The sequence below is a fragment of the Leptidea sinapis genome, chromosome 1 (genome assembly GCF_905404315.1).
Source record: "Leptidea sinapis chromosome 1, ilLepSina1.1, whole genome shotgun sequence".
Lineage (NCBI taxonomy): Eukaryota > Metazoa > Arthropoda > Insecta > Lepidoptera > Pieridae > Leptidea > Leptidea sinapis.
Window position 1 is genome coordinate 867,287 of NC_066265.1, and position 22,714 is coordinate 890,000.

A 22,714-nucleotide genomic window follows, 5' to 3' on the forward strand; every position below is an offset into this window, starting at 1 on the left:
ACTACAAAATATTTCTTCCAAATCAATAGATATAACTTATTATGCACTAAAATGTTTAAAAATAATTGCGTATTTTTATACAATCTACTTAATTAATCTAATTCTAGTTCCCTTGTTTTGGAATAGATTTTTTGAATCGGTTGTTTTTTTTAAACTTTTTTAAAGAAAACCTTTCCTGCGGTAGCATCGTAGTCATAAAGTGGTGCTGGGATGGTGAAGGTGGGAAGGGGTGGCCCTTCCCATGATTCAAGGGGATTCAACATAGCGGTCATCTACCTACCTACCGGCATTTGGCTGCTACTTCATGACGATTTTCCCTACGATTTCTTGTTACATAAATTATAGGTTTCACATATTTTGTCGTGATGATATTTTTTATTTATTCTGGTGGCACTGGTTAGACAACGCAGCCAAAGTAATAAGAAAAGAAAAAGAATGGACTATTTCAAGTGGTAGATACATAGATACATACAGGCGAAGCTAAGAATAGGGGCTTAAGTATGAAATTGCCGTTTTGGCATATTGGCTACTTTAGATAATTATAAAACCGTCAGACTGAGATTTTTTTTCCACATGGCAGCTGGAACAAAGATTATAGATTTGCAAAACAGAAATAGAAAACACAACAGCAGCAATACAAAACACTGCAATATCTATGCTGAAGAAGAATTGTCTAATGAATGCACCATGTGTTAAATCGCTTTCATAAATAAAACTTCAAAACAAATTGAATGTGAGTGTGGAAGCCGAATTTCATCAAACTACCAAGGAATTAGCGGCATGGTTGGATGTTATCATACCCACAATATTAATACATTTGTATATATTTGGTAAACACTTGAAAACTGGTTGCCCAAGATCTAACTGACCTACAGAGAGAAGCACCTTTTCTTCGCAAGAAGCAATGAAGCCGTTTCCCAGAGTTCTATCGAAAAGGCATAAATAACCTTCCTGTGTCATAGCAGAAATATAAACGGAATACTTCAATAAAATAAATATATCTATACTTTTTGAAACGTTGCAATCTTCTTACGGTCGTTCCTAATATACTATCTACAGATATAGATAAATTACTACCTTCACTTAAATTACTACTACCTTCACTCAAATTACTACTACTGAGAGTAATAAGGCTGTCTATTGACAGCCTTATTACTCTCAGTAGAAGGACAGATTATTATCTGAAGCTGTCCCAATATACCCGATAAGTCATTGTTATCGCCTCATATTGGGACGCGTGAATTGCAATTTCCATACAAACTTTATATCGCTGGTGAGCTATACGTCGTGCCTTTGACAGACAGCATGTACGGATAAGGTGAGTTACCGTATAAGTATATTGGGACAGAAAAATCAACGACGGTAAAGATTTTTATCTCAAGTAAGAGATGACTGAATATTTGGAACGGCCGTTAGTAATATAAAAACAATTGGCAAAGTTTTGCGTACCTACGCAACGAAAATTGGAATTAAATCGAAAAGATTTAAGAGCGATGATTTTTTATGATTTTAAAAGTTCTCCCTCTCTCTGTAAGACTGTGCCTTTTGTCTTCAAAATGCTTTTGGGTCAGAAACACCTTGCTTTAGCAGCGTGAGGCGATAGTTTGCTGAATTTGAGAGAGGTTCTTTACATGACGAATTTCGTGAAGGGCGGCCTTCAACTGCCGTCAACGAAAATAATATGGATACTGTTAAGCGGCCAATTGAAGTAAACCCGCGGTTTTCCTGTGAGACAATTTGAGGAATATTGGGGATTGGTATGAGCCAAATTCAGAAAATTTTACACGAATAATTGAAAGTTCGGAAACTTTATTGTCGTTGGATCCCTCATGAACTGACAGCGAAGCAGAAGCGGGCTCGCGTGGAATGGTGCTCACAGATGCTAATGAAGTACGATCACTGACATTCTAATGCTGTTTACGACATTGTCACAGGAGAATTGGATTTATTGTTTTGAACCCGAAAAAAAACAGAAATCTTGTGAATGGGTATTTGAAAATGAGTAGAGGCAAACAAAACCGAGGCAGGCGAGAAACGTTGGTAAAAAATTATCTATATTATTTTTTTCTCAGCTACCACTACTACTACACCAAAAAGCCTGTTCTCCTACATCATGACAACACACGGCGAACAAAACTAAGTCATTTTTAGCTTCCAAAAAGTACAACTCGTCACCCATCCTGAACATAGCCCCGACCTAGCAATCTGTGATTTCCGTATTTTCCCCAAAATCAAAGATTTGATGAGAGGTTTCACTTTTACCAATTCCGAAGAGGCAGTGATAGCGTTCAATCAGCACGTAGATAACATGCCTTCAGATCTGTGGTCCTCCTGTTTTAAAAAATGGTTCGATCACATGAAAAAATGTCTAAAATGTTAAGGAGAGTATTTTGAAAAGCAATAAATATAATTTTTTGGTTATAACATGTTGTTTTTTTAAGTTACGCAAATATTTTAGTGTGACCTACGTAAAATAGCCATAACATGGGTCAAAAAAATAATGGTTTTGAGTTTTAATACTGTTTTTGTTAAAAGTTGTTTTCATTGATTTAATATGAAAAAGAATATTATAGGAAAAAAATCTTATTTTTGCAGTAAAATTATTAATGAAATATTTATCAAGCTCAAGCTTAGAAAACTCGTTTATGCAGTTTTAATTGGCGCGTTATAATAAACTGCTGTGAAACGGTGATTAAGACATTTTGCAGAAGTGAATCAAATCTTTACCATTTTAAATCTTATATGTGACGTATAAAATCTTATATATGACTATAGGAAGATTTATAAAAGCAACCACGATTGTCCACACTGAATTTTAGGAATTAATTGCGCCCTACATACTTTACAATGAGTTTTGTAATCTTTTAACTGAGTTTAATTAAACTAAATTTAATTCGTTAACTTTCAACGATTTACCAGTCTTCTTTACTGTTCTGATCAATGAAACATAATATACATCTAGGCATTATTCTGCAGAAAACCATAAGTACCCAAAGTTGCTAGTTTCTTGAGTGTTAATTCTCCTTAGATTTGTCTTTTTTTATGAAAATAAGGGACGAGATGAGTAGGACGTTCAGCTGATGGTATTTGATACGCCCTACCCATTACAATGCAGTGCCGCTCAGGATTCTTGAAAAACCCAAAAATTGTGAGCGGCACTACAATTGCGCTCGTCACCTTGAGACATAAGGTGTTAAGTCTCATTTGCTCAGTAATTTCACTAGCTACGGCGCCCTTCAGACCGAAACACAGTAATGTTTACACATCACTGCTTCACGGCAGAAATAGGCGCCGTTGTGGTACCCATAATCTAGCCGACTTCCTGTGCAAAGGAGCCTCCCACTGGTATTGTCTTTCACTAATAATTAAAATTACAAAAATTTTTTTTGGTCCTTTACGAAGGAATAAAAGCATCAAACCACCAACTATCAAAAAATATTTTATATTTGTTCCTGAAAATAAATACATTTGGGTCCATACTTGTGGGTTGAGCTACTAAGTCATGATGTCATTTAAAGAGTGCCGGTAGGGCTTCCATTTTTTGTCAGTCCTATAATATGAATCACGTGACCAGTTTTGTGTTCTTAACTGAATTTCGATATGATTGTGGTTTGGAATGTTTTTCTCGAATTACGTACAATTTTAGTTACAATAAAACTGCAAAGTATCAAAATTCATTTATTTAATACCCATTAGTGTATCACAAATACTAAAACTAACATATTGCTCTATCTATACACAAAACATGATAAAGTTTAGTTTACAAACGCTACACACAGCTTATAAGTCCCATTTACACTCAGCAGAAATACCTATACTTAGTTAACAATGTTAGTAACTTGAAACTTTTAGTAATTGTACATCGGAAATTGAGATTAGGACGTGAATATGTGAATAACCAAAAAAGGAGAGTTGAATATTAGAGGATTTTTAGGTCTCCAGATATTTCGACGTAGTTGCAAATTTGTTATGCCTACTATTCGGTTATGTCGAGTTATAAAATAAAGGAGAATAACATAATTATATAATGAGAAAATCTTTAGGAATGATTATGATAATTGAAACTTGAACATTAACATTGTAACTTTTTTAATATTTTGAAATGGTTGGGAAATTTCGCACGAATTACTTTATTTATCAGTATAAAAGTACTAGCATTTGTGTGGTTAAATACAACATTCATTTATTGCGCTATCATATGCATACAAAATTTAACACTTCAATGAACTATTACAAATATTTTACATTATAGTTTATCTCTCAGAAAATTAAACTTTCATCCATAATTTCAACGACTGTCTTACGAATTTTCGATCAGGTCACGTGTCCTGGCGCGAGTTTAACATTTTATACCAATCCCAAGAAAAGTCCTCAACGCCGCTGAAGAAGTTTTCACTTCTAAAAAAATGGATCAGCACTACGTAGCTCTTGTCACCTTGAAATATAAAGTTTTTTTATGAAAATAAGGGACAGGCGAGCAGGACGTTGAATTGATGTTAGTTGATACGCCCTGCCCATTACAATGCAGTACCGCTCAGGATTATTGAAAGAACCAAAAAGTCTGAGCGGCACTACAATTGCGCTCGTTACTTTGAGTCATAAGATGTTAAGTCTCATTTGCCCAGTAATTTCACTAGCTGCAGCGCCCTTCAGACCCAAACACAGTAATGCTTACACATTACTGCTTCACGGCAGAAATAGCCATTGTGGTACCGTACGTTATTGGAAGTAGCATAGTGAACTACACTTAACCGTTCTGAGAGCAAAAAAAGTCATTCGTCCATTGCTATTAAGTTTTACAAGAACTCGAGTCCGATAGAAGTTAATCATGCTGAGTGTAACTGAGTTATAATCATTCACTGTTCGTCGAGAGACATCAGCTATATGTATTGTGGAACAACATTTCGCATACAAAGAATAACGGCAAACTCTTTCGTTCCATTGCTCTGTTTCACCGAATTCGTCTCATGTGGACGCAGCATTACAAACAGACCAAGATATGTTTAGAAATAGAAATTGTGGACCGAATTGTTTGCATTGCACATATTACTGTATTAGAAGTATACAATGACGGATTACCCAGATCGCAAGACCCACTCATCTCTGCCTAATGTCACAAAATTTTTCCTTCTAAGGCCGGTCCTACATTGGAAGCGGTTTTTCTCCCGATCAGACCGTCTGAACAAAAGAAACATAGACACGCCGTGTCCTCTCCTATACTGGAGCCAGTGCTCGCTCCGGGGAGGGGGAACAAGTCTGAACTGGTCTGACAACAACCAAACAGGTTTGTTTTTCGTCAAATCCAGACTCCAGACAATATCGACACCTTTCCTCGTCGAGAGTTCTCACACTACTGACTCTAGATTCTGACTGGTTCGTCCGCTCCTCTCTAGATAGTGTAGGAGCGCCGAGTCTGGACTGGTCTGGTCTGACCGACTCCGCTTCCAATGTATGACCGGCCTAAGGTAATCAATGTCAAACACTCGGTAACCGACTATTTCCAGTCAAGGGCTTTTTGAAATGATTCTCTACGGGCCCCGCGCTTGCTTGATCCGACAATGTATATCCATATCATACAAGTTTTGGTAATAGTAATTGGACTATTCAATGAATGAATGGTACTCGCTGGTAATATTTATTCAGTATATAGTTAGAGGCCATGTGTGGATACCAGTTTGCGAATATCAATTTAATATAAAATACAGAAATAAGATCTTTATTTTTTTAACAAGAACATTATCAGATTTGATAAATTCACGAATTAGTACTTTTACATATTTAGTCTAAATTATTGTCACATGTATTTTGTTTCATTGACGGATGAAACTTGTAAATATATAGAGCTGCTCTAAAATTTTATTCAATTATGATAATAAATAAGTTTCCAATTTATCTAATTTTGATTTAATTAAGAGTTCAGAGTCGACTCTTATTTCATTTGTTTTATAAGTAAATGGCATTAATAATATTATTTAGAAGAACTCCATGTTAATCTACAAAATAGAATAATTTGAACTGAACAAAATAAAATACATCGTACAATATAAATATATTTTTCATATAATATTCGAGTTACACTTTCATATCAAAACGTATCCATTTAGTAATATAATACACATAAAATTTCTATTCTCTAATTAATTCCTTCGAAATTTCGATTTATGTTTGTCACTATTTATAACTCTACTTTGAGACTCAAATAATTATAAGTTAACACATTCAGATAAGACAATCCGTGTTTTTAAATAAGAATTTATTGTGATTCTAAACAATGCGGACATAAAAGAATCAAAGAACAACAATTATTGATTGGAATATTATGAAAAGACCAAAGAGAAAAACTGCAAATCGTTTTGAAGATCGTTGTTGACAGTTGACGGAGAATAATGATATTAAATAGAAGATAAAAACCTGGCCTACATCATTACAGCCGAATAGGCATGAAAGAAGTTATATTATCTGGGGATATTTCGGCTTTACAGCAGCAACACGGGTTAACACGCGAATGCCACGATAGTTGCCAATGAATAATCATCGATAAAGTAAATATTTCATTGCAATTAGCCAATGACAAAGTTTTGTCACAACGATATTTTGGCACTGTGTTGAGCATTGTTCAATGTAAATAGTCGCTGCAATATTAAAAAAATCCGCGAGCTGTTATAAAACGATATATTTCATACACACAAATCATTTCCAACTTGGATTTATCTTACAAATATATTTATCGATTAATCTATGATTTTCATAATATAAAACTTATTTTAAGCGAATTACAAAATAAATATCCAAATTCAGACAACGAAGAGGACTCGAGACAATTTGCATCCGACAAGTATGTGACGACTCTTTCGTGTTATTAATTAAAGATATAGATTATCTAATAATATATTAAATATTTCTAAAATAATGAATATTTAAAGCGTCTCCGTGACTCGACATCTTAATAAATGCTACGTAATAGACAAATCTTGGAATGTCCAAGTGTTAGCACAACTTTATTTGTTATTAGAAAGCTGAGATGAATTTCTGTAGCTTTTATTGGCATATCTGCATTTTTAAAGATTAAAATTTTAAAAAATTAGTTCTAATAGTGATTTTTTTTAATAAACTTTTTTCAAATATGTTTAAAAAACGTTTTTGGATGGAAGTACGAATTTGTCAAATCAATCCGTCAACAACAGACCAGTTACACTAATTAAAGATATTGTAGGCCCGCGTGCTCGCTAACTATGGGTCTCATGAGAAATCTCATGGTCGCTCAGTGGGCAATGGAGGGTGCTCGGAGTTTTCCTGCTCGATCGAATCAGAAATGAGGAATTCCATAGGAGAACCTGAGTCATCGACATAGCCAAGCTGGTTGGCAGATCGAGCTATGTCGACGTACAGATGGGGCAGTAAACTCCTCGAATGGCGACCATGTACCGGAAGACGCAGTGTTGGTAGGCCCCCCACAAGATGGACCGACGATCTGGTCAATATCGCCGGAATAGGATGTGTGATGCACTTCCCTAAGCGCAGGACCGATCGTCATGGCGATCTTTGGGGGAGGCCTTTGTCCAGAAGTGGAGGTCTTCCGGCTGATGATGATGATTGCTGGCCCACGCCTTCGGCTTGAAAAGAAATGACATACTTTCCGCACTTGGATCAAAATAAACTACTACCGTTTTATTTACATTAAATAAGTAACATTTTCTAAGATTTTTTCTTACTTTGATTGATGTTTATTTCACTGATGGGAAAAATTGCGAGATCCGAAAAAATTCACATTTAGTTTCTGAGGCCTCAACAACAATTTGCACACTAGAGTTATCGATGTAGTAGTTGAAAACTAAAATACGATATAAAATTGTTATATTAATGTCAAACATTCGCTGCCCGCGGTGAAGTACATTATCAATGTCCTTGCGACACACGCGGTAGAGGTATCTGTATTCGCACGGTTCGTCGAACAGTGCTGCCACCACATTTATTTCTGCTAAATAAAGCTATATAAACACAGGACGCGGTCCGGTAGCGGACCATATTCGATGGTGTGTCACAAATTATTATTATTATCATCCGGACCATACTGAGTACGACGCCGGACCAATTGGTGCGAGGCGCTCACATGTCAACCGGACCGTATGATGGTCCGACCATACCAAATCCGACTATGTGTTGAGGCTCTTACTGATTGCGATCAGTCTCCGCCCACTTGTCATAATCACACTGGCCGTCTATTGGCTAAAAAACTGGCCAATATTACGACTGTCTGCCTAGCTTTTTTCTCTCGTGTACTTCATCAATGCTCACTCGTCGTGAACTTTATTCGTTGATTTATCAACAAGCTGCCTTCACTTCATTGGCCTTAGTTTACCGCATTACATTCAGGATATTAGGTTCCATTACAGTCTCTTGGTTATACCTATTATAAAAAACGCGTGCTACTTTATACAGTAATGTTTACTTCGCCACACTTTTCCCCCGGGCAGCCAGATTTTGACATTTATATAACTACATAACTCCATTAGAATATATTTGATAAAACACTCTAAATTATACTTAACGCAAACTTATATCATAATAATTACTTACAGCTATATAGTTATGTTTATTATATTATATAAAGTTATTGATAATTCTTGTCTAGATAATGTAAGATCGTCTCTTCTCTTCACTATTCGACAAGCAAGCGTCATAACAACTGCCATTAATTTCATCTTTGCTTAAATTTTCGCTCAGGGCAAAGTCTATACCAAATTGACTCTAGACCGACTTCTCCTTGGATATTGTACATAAACGCTCTAAATGTGACAGGTTAAGTTAAAAACTATCACATCTAAAATAATGACCCGGTACACCAAAACTTTTAATTGACATATTTTTTATTTTCTAAATTTGACATATTTTTTGGTATTAATTATATAAAAGCGCTTAGTTTAAGCCTACCTTTTTATACAAGAGGGTCATGAGGCTCACTTGAATTTGAATAAAGTTTATTTAACTTTGATTTTAACTAACTTAAATCCATTAAATAATAAATAAAATATATTGTATAAATGTCAATATAAACAAGATCGCGCTTTTATATACTTTCGCTGAGACAAGTAATTTATCATAATATTAAATATATAACAATAATATCACATTAAAAAATATTTAGATTGAATTTTGATGACAAGAAACATATGTAAATGATATGTACAGTCATGATTAAGATATGTTATAAATTGTTTTTTTTTAAACTCCGTATGATAAAGTGAGGAAAATATAAAAGTACATTATTTTAATAATACAATTTCTATATAAATTGATTTCCAATTGCTTAAGTTTAAAGTATCAATAAAAACCCATAATTGTGTTGTATCAATATTGTTGAACGCACGTATTTTATCTTAGACGTTTACACTACAGCGTAAGGCTCACTGCATGGTAGGAAAATTATCCGACAACATCAATATTGTACTGCAGATTTACGTCTCCATGATTTATATTATAAGAAAAAAAAACACTGTTAACTGCCTGATTAAAACTGGGCGAAATTAGTTTTTACTCAGAAAACAAGGCACAAAGAACGAAGAGTCATCACATGATAGTGAGCAATAATGTATTGCAACATCAGATAAAACACAGGAGCATTTCCAGCCTTTGAGTTAGATATATTATTTAAATTTTGGAAGGTGTATGTAATAATTGCCCTGTGCTTCCCCGGGGCATTAAAATAACAGGGAAATCCCAGGCATAATGATGTCGTAAGACTACACTAAGGGCATTTACCAGTGGGAGGATCTTTGCACAGGATGCCGGCTAGATTATGTATACCACAACGGCTCATTTTTCTGCCGTGAAGCAGTTATGTGTAAGCATAATTGTGTTCCGGTGTGAAAGACACCGTAGGTAGTGAAATTATTGGCTAAATGAGACTTAATATCTGACGTCTCAAGGTGACGAGCGCAATCTCAGTGGAAAAAAGTTTCTTGTGAGTTTCGCCACAAATCCAAGACTGGTAGAGTTTACGGTTAGCGGAGTAAGGATTCCGGACATAATACAAGTATAGTAGTAGGTATGATTTTACATATTTAGAGCTAAGTATCAGCGTATGTGTTTTTATTTCCAAACCAGTAGCGCTGTTAAACACATAAGTGTGTTAAGAAGGAAGGAGAAATTTGTATAAAATGTACTTAAACAAAGGTGGTATCGGAGATATTGGGGGTAATTTTTTTGTGGGGCACATTTGTGTATTCTTCTGATTATATATTATCATGCCGCTAGAGACATTGTCGTTAAGAGTTCGGGTTTGTTGTCCAGGTATAATTTACCTTTCGGTGTTGTGCGATTTCGAGAAGTTAACACTCCGGAGAGCATTGTTCCTACGATGGGCCTTCCATTCCAAGAAGCTTGTAAATTCTAAACGCGTAAATAACTCCACCATTATTTCATTTTTTTTCTACCCAAGATAAGTTTTCTATATGGTTTTACAAATATAATAAACTATCGAAAACATATAAATCTATGAGCAATTTAAGCAACATTGATGTTGTTGAATACGATCCCTAACTTGTAAACCGTCAGCTGAGCTACATATATCAGCTTCAGATATAATAAAATATGTTACATAAATACAATAGAACACAACAAATTTAACGTGAGATCTACACGCATCTTAATTAAACACTTAAAACTAATTATCAAAATACTAACATTTAAAATACGTTATAAAAAAAATAATCGAACATTCTCCAAAGACTCACCTATTCCCATTTAATGACATACTTAATACAAAATAAAACTGAATTCACTTGGGTGAAAACAGATCTATCGACGCCATTTTGTACGTAACGTTACGTGTATCGTTAATTTTCACATTTCAATATTTACGTCATTTTACAAATAAATTTGTCGTAACCACACGTTTATTGTCGCATCGTAGGTTTCTATACCTCTTTATTTTCTTTAAATTATTGCTTCAGTTACACTTTTAAACATAATGAAAACTGTTGTGGTAGGATCAAAGTAAAGGTGGGGTCAGAGTTTATAAAATATACAACTAACGTCATGATCATTCATTAGTTAAACTATTTTATTATTCATGGCAACTACTAGAGGATTCGTAAATATATTTATACTTGAATAATAATATTATATTTACACAATTGGAACACAATGAGCAATTAGGGAAGACAATTTAATACGTGGTCAAAAGACAGGAATAAGAATAATTTACGATTTACTCGATCATTTTATGCATAAAAAAGCTGCTAAAGAAATTGGCAGATAAAAGACATAAGAATATAAAAGTCATAATATATGTGAAATTAGAACAAAAATATGAAAGAAATATAATTAAGGCATATATATCACCGGGACACCACGATGGCGCAACCAGTCGCCACTACTATCAAAATGTATAAAGCTCTAGAGAGAGTTACTGATCTGGTGTCCGTTTGGTAGCGCGACCAGCCGAGCTGGTGTTTATATGGTGTCTAGTTTGGTTACTTATGGACACCACGGTGAAACATAGCCCCAAGGCTGCATAATAAATTAAAATTGAATTCATAGATTGTAATTCATCCAGTTAAATGAGATTATAAATATGCAGGACATTAGATCGTAAAAATATGAGTATTCTAATATATACAAAGTATAATAACATTAATATACTATAATATGCAATTTTAACTTCTCTCTGACCATTAGATACCTATTTATTATATCTATAGTTGCATATCTATTGCCCAACTCTTCAAGGCAACTCGTCGTCGCTAAATTGGTCTGCATCATCCCTTTTTGGTGGTATTGGTACTTCTATATCGTCACGTCTTGGAGGAATTGGGGTTAAATTAACTTTAGGCAATGGTGGTATTGGAGGGGTTGGGGTAATGTTTTGGTTGGGCACAATTGTGGTATTACTGGCAGGCACTATGTTGCTCGATACATTGGGGTTTACAATTGGGGTGTGTTGTCCGGGCAGAATAGGGCTTGTGTTTTGCGATTTGGTGGAGTTAGTGCTCGGGAAACCATTGTTCATTCGCTGGTAGTGGGCCTTCCATGTGTTTGATGGTGGCGTGTAATTAAGATGGTCGTACTCCTTTTCTGAAAATTTAAAAATAAATTATTAATTTATTTATTTTTTGTTATCAGGCCACAAAATATTTATTTTACAACATTTTATTTTTTTAATATAATATTTTTTTGTGATTTTATATCTGTTATTGTGACTAAAAGAACCAGAACGCAGGCGGCCATCTTGTGTAATGTGCGTGACGTCACATTATACACAACAAAATTATAAACTTCAATCATTCGTTAATGATTCATGAAAGGTGATGGTCAAATTTGCCTTAAGTGAATCCCCTTATAGCAAACATTCTGATTTCGTTTTTATTTCACCAGCAGAACCTTTTATCCTGTTTTGAAGGTAATTTTCTATACAATTACGCTTAGCCGCAAAGTAGCATATAATATCGATATATTAATTACAAATTACTTAGTAAGTAGGTGCTTAAGTATCGTAATAGTACAAGTATAGAATGCTCACTTCGCAAAATCAATTGAAGAAATAGGGATTTTTAAGGCCATATAATCAGATCGCACAGCGCTATTAACCTACATTTCTATACACCTAGAAGTTGTCTTCTTCATCGTATAAAAGAGCTCTTTACTTTTTATAATATAAATGGGTACCCTAATCGTTATTTTAATGTTGCAGATATATGCAGTAATGAATGATACGACATAGTCAACATATTATGTAATGAACTACAAAAAGTAGGAACTATCTAAATAGGTAGGCAGGTACATACGAGATTAAATTAAACTATAACGTGGGCTAGACTTCTATACGTCCTTACTTATTTATTTCATATTAGGTATTACCAATCATTGAATAACAATCAACTTTTTTACGGTCGGCTCTTGGTCTAAGTACTAAAAACGAAATACAACCATGGAACCTGCTTAGTATACGTAATAAATTGGTAGCTATCACGAATGGTACCTTAATGATAATAAACAATTTAAATTGAATTTAATAATTAAAATGTTGTTTCAACGTCTTTAGGAAGCTTAAATAATTTAAATTTGTATAGCAATGACCTTTAATAGGCTTGCTTTTTTTAAGTTTGTTCATTCTTTTACCAGTGGGAGGCTCCTTTGCACAGGAAGCCGGCTAGATTTTAGATAGCACAACGGCGCCTATTTCTGCCGTGAAGCAGTAATGTGTAAGCATTACTATGTTTCGGTCTGAAGGGCGCCGTAGCTGCGCAAATGAAACTTAACATCCTACGTACGACGAGCGCGTCACCTTGAGACTAATTGGACAATAATTGTAGTGCCGCTCAAGAGTCCTGAGCGGCACTACATTGTAATGGGCAGTACTCGTCCCGTACTGACATAAACAAATCTTAACATATCGGGAGCAAAGCTCACGTGCGACACTGCTTACTGGATAACCGCACTTTAGTGGCCGCCACGCCTACTTATGATTTCAATACCTAAATGCGGAGTGAGACAGGCTGAGGCCCATGGAAAGCCATGGGCTAAATTTATGGTAGACTTTAAATACTTCAGTGTTAAAATCAGATAATGAATGCAAAAACTCACCATAGCCCTCCTTGTGTTTTATCTCATCGTAGACATGATCTAACTTGTCGTCGTCGATACAATGGTATAAATTAGGGTTGGTAGCGTCTGCGTCCTTGTTCTTTAGTGATGACAAAGGATCGTATGCTGTATACAAAAATGTGAAATGAATATTTGTTTAAGCCACATGATTAAATAAAAATACAAATTAAAAAACAATTTGTTATTTTAAAGTGATTTCCCTCACTTTTGGGATTAATTACACAAATTAAAATTGAAACCAAAATTTACGCACGATGCGGGACTCGAAACCGTGACCTGTCGGGTTCCATCTGAGCCATTCGTTCGAGTGACGCATGGGTCGTAAATCTTGGTATGTCTTGTGGCTCGATCTACAGAATATAGTTTACAGTTGAAAACCTGCTCAATCTCAATCATAGGAAACTGACGTGAGATGGCGCTTTTTCAAATCTTAACAATTTGTTATTTGTAGAAAGTGTGTTGATAGTTGTTAAGATTCCTAAAATCGTTAACAATGTATGTTCAAAGGCACATACGTGAATTTGCTAGAAACTGTCATAACCATAATGTTAACACCAGGAACAGACATAAACTTTTAATGGCTACTACTCGGCTAAGTCAAGTTAGCAATTCTTTTGTGGGGCGATGTATATGCTTTACAACAGTATCCCAGAAAATGTTCAAAACAAAAGTATTACGTTATTCAAAAGAATTGTTAAAAAACGTTTGTGTGATAAAGGTTACTATAACATAAATGACTTTATTAATGATACCACAGATTGAGAGTGGAGAGGCCTTTAAATAATAAGTTTAATTGTACAATGTTTCTTTGACCGCTGAGTTTGTTGCACCCGTTCTTCTCAGGCCTGAGGCATTCATTTTGCAATGGGTGGTAGTTTTTTGACTTTCAATAAGTGATGTCACATCCTATTTTGAATAAAAATATTTGAATTTGAATCGAAATCGAATATTCTGATGACATCATTATAATATAGCTCTGGAAAAAACTCAAAACCAATAGGGAATCGTCGCGAATCAAATACAAACTCTTAATCGCATTTAACTAAAATATATTATACAGAGTTAGACTATATTTCACCGAGACACTATGGCGACACAACCAGTCGCCGCTACCAACAAAATATAACCTACTCACCTGGTGGCCGTTTGGTTGCGCAACCAATTGGGTGGCGCGACCAGGTCGGACGCGTGCACAGACTGTTACTGGTCGCGACACCACGAATTACTATAGAGCTGTATAGTATCTCACACACTCGGCCGCCAGTCACGCCCCCACCTCATTGCATACAACATGGGTGCACAGTTTTGTTTTGTTTTTAATTGTGTTTGTTAATTGCATATCTTCATCTTATACTATCAAAATTCAAAGTATACTATCAAATTAGGATAATTCCGGTAGAGATTTAAAAATAAACGCTACTGTTTCATTTTTTCTCTTAAAAAATTCTTTTTCTTCTTACATACAGCAGTAGTTCTATCTCTTCGAGGTCCATTTTGATTCTGTCTCAGTGTGGTGTCGTGTCTCCGGTGTCTGTATGGTGTCTAGTGTGGTAGCTTACGGACACCACGTTGGCGCGACTGGTTGCGCCGCTATGGTGTCCCAGTGAAATAGAGCCCTAAGGGTCTTACATCCGTTGGAGCCGCCGGCCGTCATCCGGAGCTTCTCCATTGCTGTGTTGCTGAGCTTGGCACCAGGCGCCAGGTTGTTAATGATGTGCGCGCCGTTGTTGAGCAGCGTGGTCGAGTCATCGCTGCGGGTCGAGCCCTGGTACGAGTACACCGGGTTGTCGAAGTGCTGTTGCTCTGTAACCACGTATATTGTTTTTATTTTTTTTTTATGAAAAGACGAGACGAGCAGGACGTTCAGGTGATGGTAATTCATATGCCCTATTTTTATTATAAAAATACGGGACGAGACGAGCAGGACGTTCAGCTGATGGTAATTGATACGTCCTGCCCATTACAATGCAGTGCCGCCCTGGATTCTTGACAAGCCTAAAAATTCTGAGCGGCACTACAATTGCGCTCGTCACCTTGACACATAAGATGTTAAATCTCATTAGTCCAGTAATTTCACTAGCTACGCTCCCTTCAGACCGAAACACAGTAATTTTTGCATATTCCTGCTTCACGGCAAAAATATGCTCCGTTGTGGCACCCATAATCTAGCCGGCATTCTGTGCAAAGGAGCCTCCTACTGGTTATAACTAGCTGATACCCGCAACTTCTTTTTTTTTTTGTAAAAGGAAGACAAACGAGCGTAAGGATCACCTGGTGTTAAGTGATCACAGCTGCCCACCTTCTAAAGAAGTGCGTATACCTTCCTTAAAGGCCGGCAACGCTTCTGTGGTTCCTCTGGTGTTGCAAGAGAATATGTGCAGCGGTGATCACTTTATTATGGGCATGTTACACGAAACCAAAACTCCATGGAACAACTCTTCGGCCAAAGACGAGTCCAATTGGGACGGATGGGTGGAAGTGCATTGCAAGGGCTGCATTATCCAACATAGATATGTAGTGCATATAATAATTCTCATTAATCGTAGAATGTAAAGTCAGCTCAATGTATATTACGTGGGAATAATATATAACTCCGGCGAGAGATAGTCGTCTGCCCATCATGAACTGAAGTGGTTGTAAATAAAGTATTTCATTTGAAGACCCCAGCCATTCTCTACCTACAGTCTCATCATCCAACCACGACCATTCCGTCAAGAGTGAACGACTAAGGAGGAGGTTTGCTCTCCTCTTCCATGAGAAGGTAGTGTCAGTAATCACCTGGCTGCGCGGCCGGGTCAGCCGTGTAGTGCACGTGAGCGATCTCCCTCTTCAACAGCCTCACCCTCTTGCGGTAGTAGAGCAGCACCAGAGCCGCGGCCGCCACGAAAGCCAATGTCACCACCACCATACCCGCCACCGCTCCGCCACTCGCGCCACCACTCTCTGCACACCATCAAACCACAGGTTATGAGCACAGTCGGCAAAACGGACACAGAATCTAATGCAATACAGCAATATGAATACGAAAATTTTAGAACATTTGGACGTAATTTCAGAAAACCGTTCCAAACAATAGTCATGTCCAAATTGAGTTAAGATTTAAGAACACAATACTGGTCACGTAATTCAAATTAACGGACTGAAAAAAAATGGCAGCCTTAATGTCACTTTTTAAGTGACATCATGACTTGGTAGCCCAACCCACGTGTATCGAATACACTAATATTTAGTAACTTTAAACACGAATTTCTTAACATATGATGTTTGTGGCTTGGAACGTAGACTTAGAACGTATAGACTGTCACAGCTGTGAAAACGTCGATAAAATTGACGTTGACAGTTAACCTCTATTATGAGCAATACACGCACACTAACACAAAGTGACATACAGATTGCGAGTGTAAGACGTAGCTTGTCACGCACACTAAAGTAATTAGTAACCTGATAACATCTAAGACGAAAATATAATACTGCGAATGTATGATCTAGGGCATAAAGGACTGTCTAACGTCTTAAGTTTCGATCGTATCCACGTTTTGTTTTGGATTCGAAGTCTCCAATCAATTTCCTAGACAGATACTCTTGTTTTAAGTTGTCAATCAAACAAATATCAAAATTTTGCAGAATACTCACCTCCCAACAATTGACGTTCGATCTTGTTGCGAAAATACGCATCAGTTGATAACCTGATCAACCCCAATAGTTGCATATTAGGAAATTAACTTGAGATGTCTCTATTTCAAATCTAAACATTTTCTTAGTTCTAAAGTAATATTCCTCACTTGTAGAATGAATAATACAAATTAAATCTGTAACTAAATTTTATGAACGATGCGGGACTCCAACCCGCGACCTCTCGGGTTCCATCTTACCAACTGAGCCAACCGTTCGAGTGATGAATGGTACGTAAATCTTGTTCAACGCTCAGGTTGTGGCTACACACTACAGCAGTAATGTCAAAGATACGGCCCGTGGGCCATATCAATATGGCCCGCGATCGCAATGTGTGGATATCGCAGGACCTACGAATGAACATCTCCAATCAATTCTTAAAGTAACTACTACTAATATGACTGACATCAATGTGCTTGTCAAAAACAAGTGAAGTCAGATGTCTGGATCCTCGAGCTCCTACCCTCTTTTATAACTCCGATATGATATTTAACAACCGTATATTATATAATTACTACATAATTTAATAAATAAAATGTTATAATAAATCAGTTTTTTTTTTCAATCTACCTTCTTTCAATACTACGAATTATAAATTTATTATATGGCCCACTACAAAATTGGGTGTGACACCTACTGCACTACAGGATCTACTTTACAGTTGATAACCTGCTCAAACCCGATAAATGCATTTTATGAAATTGACTTCAGATGTCACTCTTTCACATCTAAACAATTTGGTTTATAAATTTTGGTAATAAAAATTTGTAAAACTGAATGAATGTATAACGTACCCGCGTGTGCGATAACTACGGCGTCGCTTGCGGGCACGTCGCATTGCTCGCCGATGAACCCGCGGTGACACACGCAGCCACGCACCGGGTCACACATCCAGTGCCCCTGAGACGAGCAGTTGCATGCCTCCATGCAGTGGTCGCCGAAGTAGCCCTCGGGGCACACTGCGAATGTATACATATATAATTCATTTGGTACTTGTACATTTCTTGTATTTTATTATGATATACAGGGCGTCCCAAAGCTATGGGGACATAGAAGGAAAGTAATATCGTAGATAGGGTATGTTACTGAAAGAGGACTTTTTCTGAAACATTTTACGTTGTTCCTTTCTTTAAAAATACTATGGTTCTTAAGAGGAGTGATTAGTGTTTGGCCATTCTTTCGATTGGCATCATAAAAGTAGGGGTGTTTTTTTTTTTAAGTCGGTTCGATTCCCAGACGAAGCAAGTAATATATAGAAAGTCTATGAATGCAGAATTATTATCTATTAAAAATAACATAGTCTTAATTCAGTAAAATACGCTATCTACTATTTAAGGTACTTTCCCTTCATGTCCCATAACTTTGGGAAGCCCTGTATATGCAGGATGTAATCATCAAGCGATTATTCCGTTACTGTTACAGATATCGATATGAGTATGTTAGTTACCTAATCAGTAAAATGACATCAATAAAGTCTCTAAAAAACTAGAAGTATCCAAAATTTTGATATTGAACACTTAATATTGACAAAACATTTAGTATGAAAATATTTAATAAAAAAGGAATAAAAACTTAACTGTATACATAAATTACTGTATTTAACTAATTTAAAAAAAATTACACATTAATAATCTCATCTTATTTTTAATTCTTAAATAATAATCGTACTTTCTAATAGGCCGGAAACGCTCATGTGATTCCTCTGACGTTGCAAGAAAATGTGGGCGGCGGTGAACACTTTTTTCATGAAAATAAGGGACGAGACGAGCAGGAAGTTCAGCTGATGGTAATTGATACGCCCTACCAATTACAATGCAGTGCCACTCAGGATTCTTCCAATAATTTTGAGCGGCACTACAATTGCGCTCGTCACCTTGAGACATAAGATTTCACTAGCTACGGTGCCCTTCAGACAGAAACACAGTAATGTTAACACACATAATCTAGCCAGCTTCCTGTGCAAAGGAGCCTCTCACTAGTAACACTTTAAATCAGGTGATATGTACACTCGTTTGTCCTCTTCTGTAAAAAAAACTGTTGAAAGCATCAAAGAGCATTATTTCATTGTGTGTATAAGGATGTTCCATGAACATGATGGGGGAACAAAATTTCAAATATTTTTATACAAAATAGGATATACGATATCACTTATTGAAACTCAAAAACTATCACCCATTTGAAATGTACGCCTGAGACTTGCGAAGAACGGGCGCAACAAACTCAGCGGGCTTCCTTTTTATTCATAAAAAATATGGTTACAATGTAATATCGTACAATAAATCTTATTATTAATTTGTGGTATCATTAAGTAACCTTTACCACACAAACGTGGAAAGGCAAAAAATTAAAATGGTCTTTGTTTGAGGGTCTTTCACGCCTAACCTACTGATTGTATCGATCATTCGATGCCAAATTTATCCTAGATGGCTTATGGCTACTTATTTTTTAATTCCAACGTTCCATCCTTTTAAAATTTGCCCAGCGCAGCGGGAACGGCTAGTAGTTTTTTTACTATGGAAAAGGAGGACAAACGAGCTTACCTGGTATCAAGTGATCACCGCCGCCCACATTCTCTTGGAACAAAAGAGGAATCACAGGAGCGTTGCCGGCCTTTAAGGAAGTAGTACGCGCTTATATATATATAAATATATGTAAACTAGGTGACCTGACAGACGCTGTACTGTTTACAATAAAATACTGTCAATAGTATTTCATAACACCAAGAATTATTTTGTAAAATTATCTCCCTGTCAATGACGCTCTATATTATTGAACGTCATTGCGCCCTGTTGTTAACTATAATAAAATTGTTTGCGCCGCGAGCGTATGTATATACATACGCTATATATATATATATGTCGGAGGAAGCCATTGAAGGAGTTGCTTGTTGATTGTACGATACTGCATAAAATTGTCTCTTTATCATGTAAATACATTTTAGAAATCTTAATATAATTTAATACGAATTTTTACATTGTTGTAAAGCCTAAAACATGTTTCTAATAACGGATTTGTGATTATATTTAAAGTAGGAAGTTATTAAGTAGCCATTGTCAACTGAATTACTGTTTAACGCATAGTGTGCAATGTTTAATGTTTATTGAAATTGTAAAAGCTTCTAATAACTTTTAATTTGATCTTACTTTATAAGTTACATTTTTCCTAGACTAAATAACATTATAATCGTAATTTAAGTAACGACCAATCAGAGCAGAGCACGTGGTTTGAGTGAGGTCGAGGCGCCATCTTTATATAAGGCAGTTTGACAGTTGTTACGGGTTCAGTCGTGGAGTGAAGACAGATCGAGTTGGGTCCTTGAAGTTGGTTCGTTAGTGGTGTTTAAGAGTGGCGCTTTGAACTCACTGCTCGGTCTTAACAGTTATAATTTCTCTTTCTGTTTATTAATTATCGGCTTGAATGTGTAACTGTGATTTAAACGTGCTGAAACTAAATTAAATATTGTGAAAACTATAATCATCGTGTTTTGTGCTCGCACTTTACCCTCATGACGCCCACCAAGTCCTCAACCACTATAGATGATGTCGTTGAGAAAAGTGTTTCTCCGACATATATATATATATATGTAGTAATAGTTGATTGACTCACGCTGCGTGCAGTAGGCGCCGGTGTAGCCGGGCGGGCAGCGGCAGTAGCCGTCGTGCGGCCGACACGCGGCACCGCGAGCGTATATATATATATATGTAGTAATAGTTGATTGACTCACGCTGCGTGCAGTAGGCGCCGGTGTAGCCGGGCGGGCAGCGGCAGTAGCCGTCGTGCGGCCGACACGCGGCACCGCGCGCGTATATATATATATATATATATATGTAGTAATAGTTGATTGACTCACGCTGCGTGCAGTAGGCGCCGGTGTAGCCGGGCGGGCAGCGGCAGTAGCCGTCGTGCGGCCGACACGCGGCACCGCGCGCGTATATATATATATATATATATGTAGTAATAGTTGATTGACTCACGCTGCGTGCAGTAGGCGCCGGTGTAGCCGGGCGGGCAGCGGCAGTAGCCGTCGTGCGGCCGACACGCGGCACCGCGCGCGTATATATATATATATATATATGTAGTAATAGTTGATTGACTCACGCTGCGTGCAGTAGGCGCCGGTGTAGCCGGGCGGGCAGCGGCAGTAGCCGTCGTGCGGCCGACACGCGGCACCGCGAGCGTATATATATATATATGTAGTAATAGTTGATTGACTCACGCTGCGTGCAGTAGGCGCCGGTGTAGCCGGGCGGGCAGCGGCAGTATCCGTCGTGCGGCCGACACGCGGCACCGCGCGCGTATATATATATATATATGTAGTAATAGTTGATTGACTCACGCTGCGTGCAGTAGGCGCCGGTGTAGCCGGGCGGGCAGCGGCAGTAGCCGTCGTGCGGCCGACACGCGGCACCGCGAGCGTATATATATATATATGTAGTAATAGTTGATTGACTCACGCTGCGTGCAGTAGGCGCCGGTGTAGCCGGGCGGGCAGCGGCAGTATCCGTCGTGCGGCCGACACGCGGCACCGCGCGCGTATATATATATATATATATGTAGTAATAGTTGATTGACTCACGCTGCGTGCAGTAGGCGCCGGTGTAGCCGGGCGGGCAGCGGCAGTATCCGTCGTGCGGCCGACACGCGGCACCGCGCGCGTATATATATATATATATGTAGTAATAGTTGATTGACTCACGCTGCGTGCAGTAGGCGCCGGTGTAGCCGGGCGGGCAGCGGCAGTAGCCGTCGTGCGGCCGACACGCGGCACCGCGAGCGTATATATATATATATGTAGTAATAGTTGATTGACTCACGCTGCGTGCAGTAGGCGCTGGTGTAGCCGGGCGGGCAGCGGCAGTATCCGTCGTGCGGCCGACACGCGGCACCGCGAGCGTATATATATATATATGTAGTAATAGTTGATTGACTCACGCTGCGTGCAGTAGGCGCCGGTGTAGCCGGGCGGGCAGCGGCAGTATCCGTCGTGCGGCCGACACGCGGCACCGCGAGCGTATATATATATATATATATATATATATATATATATGTAGTAATAGTTGATTGACTCACGCTGCGTGCAGTAGGCGCCGGTGTAGCCGGGCGGGCAGCGGCAGTAGCCGTCGTGCGGCCGACACGCGGCACCGCGAGCGTATATATATATATATGTAGTAATAGTTGATTGACTCACGCTGCGTGCAGTAGGCGCTGGTGTAGCCGGGCGGGCAGCGGCAGTATCCGTCGTGCGGCCGACACGCGGCACCGCGAGCGTATATATATATATATGTAGTAATAGTTGATTGACTCACGCTGCGTGCAGTAGGCGCCGGTGTAGCCGGGCGGGCAGCGGCAGTATCCGTCGTGCGGCCGACACGCGGCACCGCGAGCGTATATATATATATATATATATATATATGTAGTAATAGTTGATTGACTCACG

General features: G+C 37.8%; 1 protein-coding gene across 1 annotated transcript; it reads right to left on the reverse strand.

Annotated features, from left to right (window-relative positions):
- Window positions 1-9,008: 9,008 nt before the first annotated feature.
- Window positions 9,009-21,511, reverse strand: LOC126979983 (protein draper-like). Its single transcript, XM_050829601.1, has 6 exons — window positions 21,494-21,511; window positions 18,072-18,236; window positions 16,384-16,548; window positions 15,235-15,408; window positions 13,585-13,710; window positions 9,009-12,075 (listed from the first exon to the last, which is right to left on the reverse strand). The coding sequence occupies exons 2-6, from the start codon at window positions 18,202-18,204 to the stop codon at window positions 11,726-11,728; spliced, it is 948 nt and encodes a 315-aa protein (XP_050685558.1). The 5' UTR covers window positions 18,205-18,236; window positions 21,494-21,511; the 3' UTR covers window positions 9,009-11,725.
- Window positions 21,512-22,714: the final 1,203 nt, after the last annotated feature.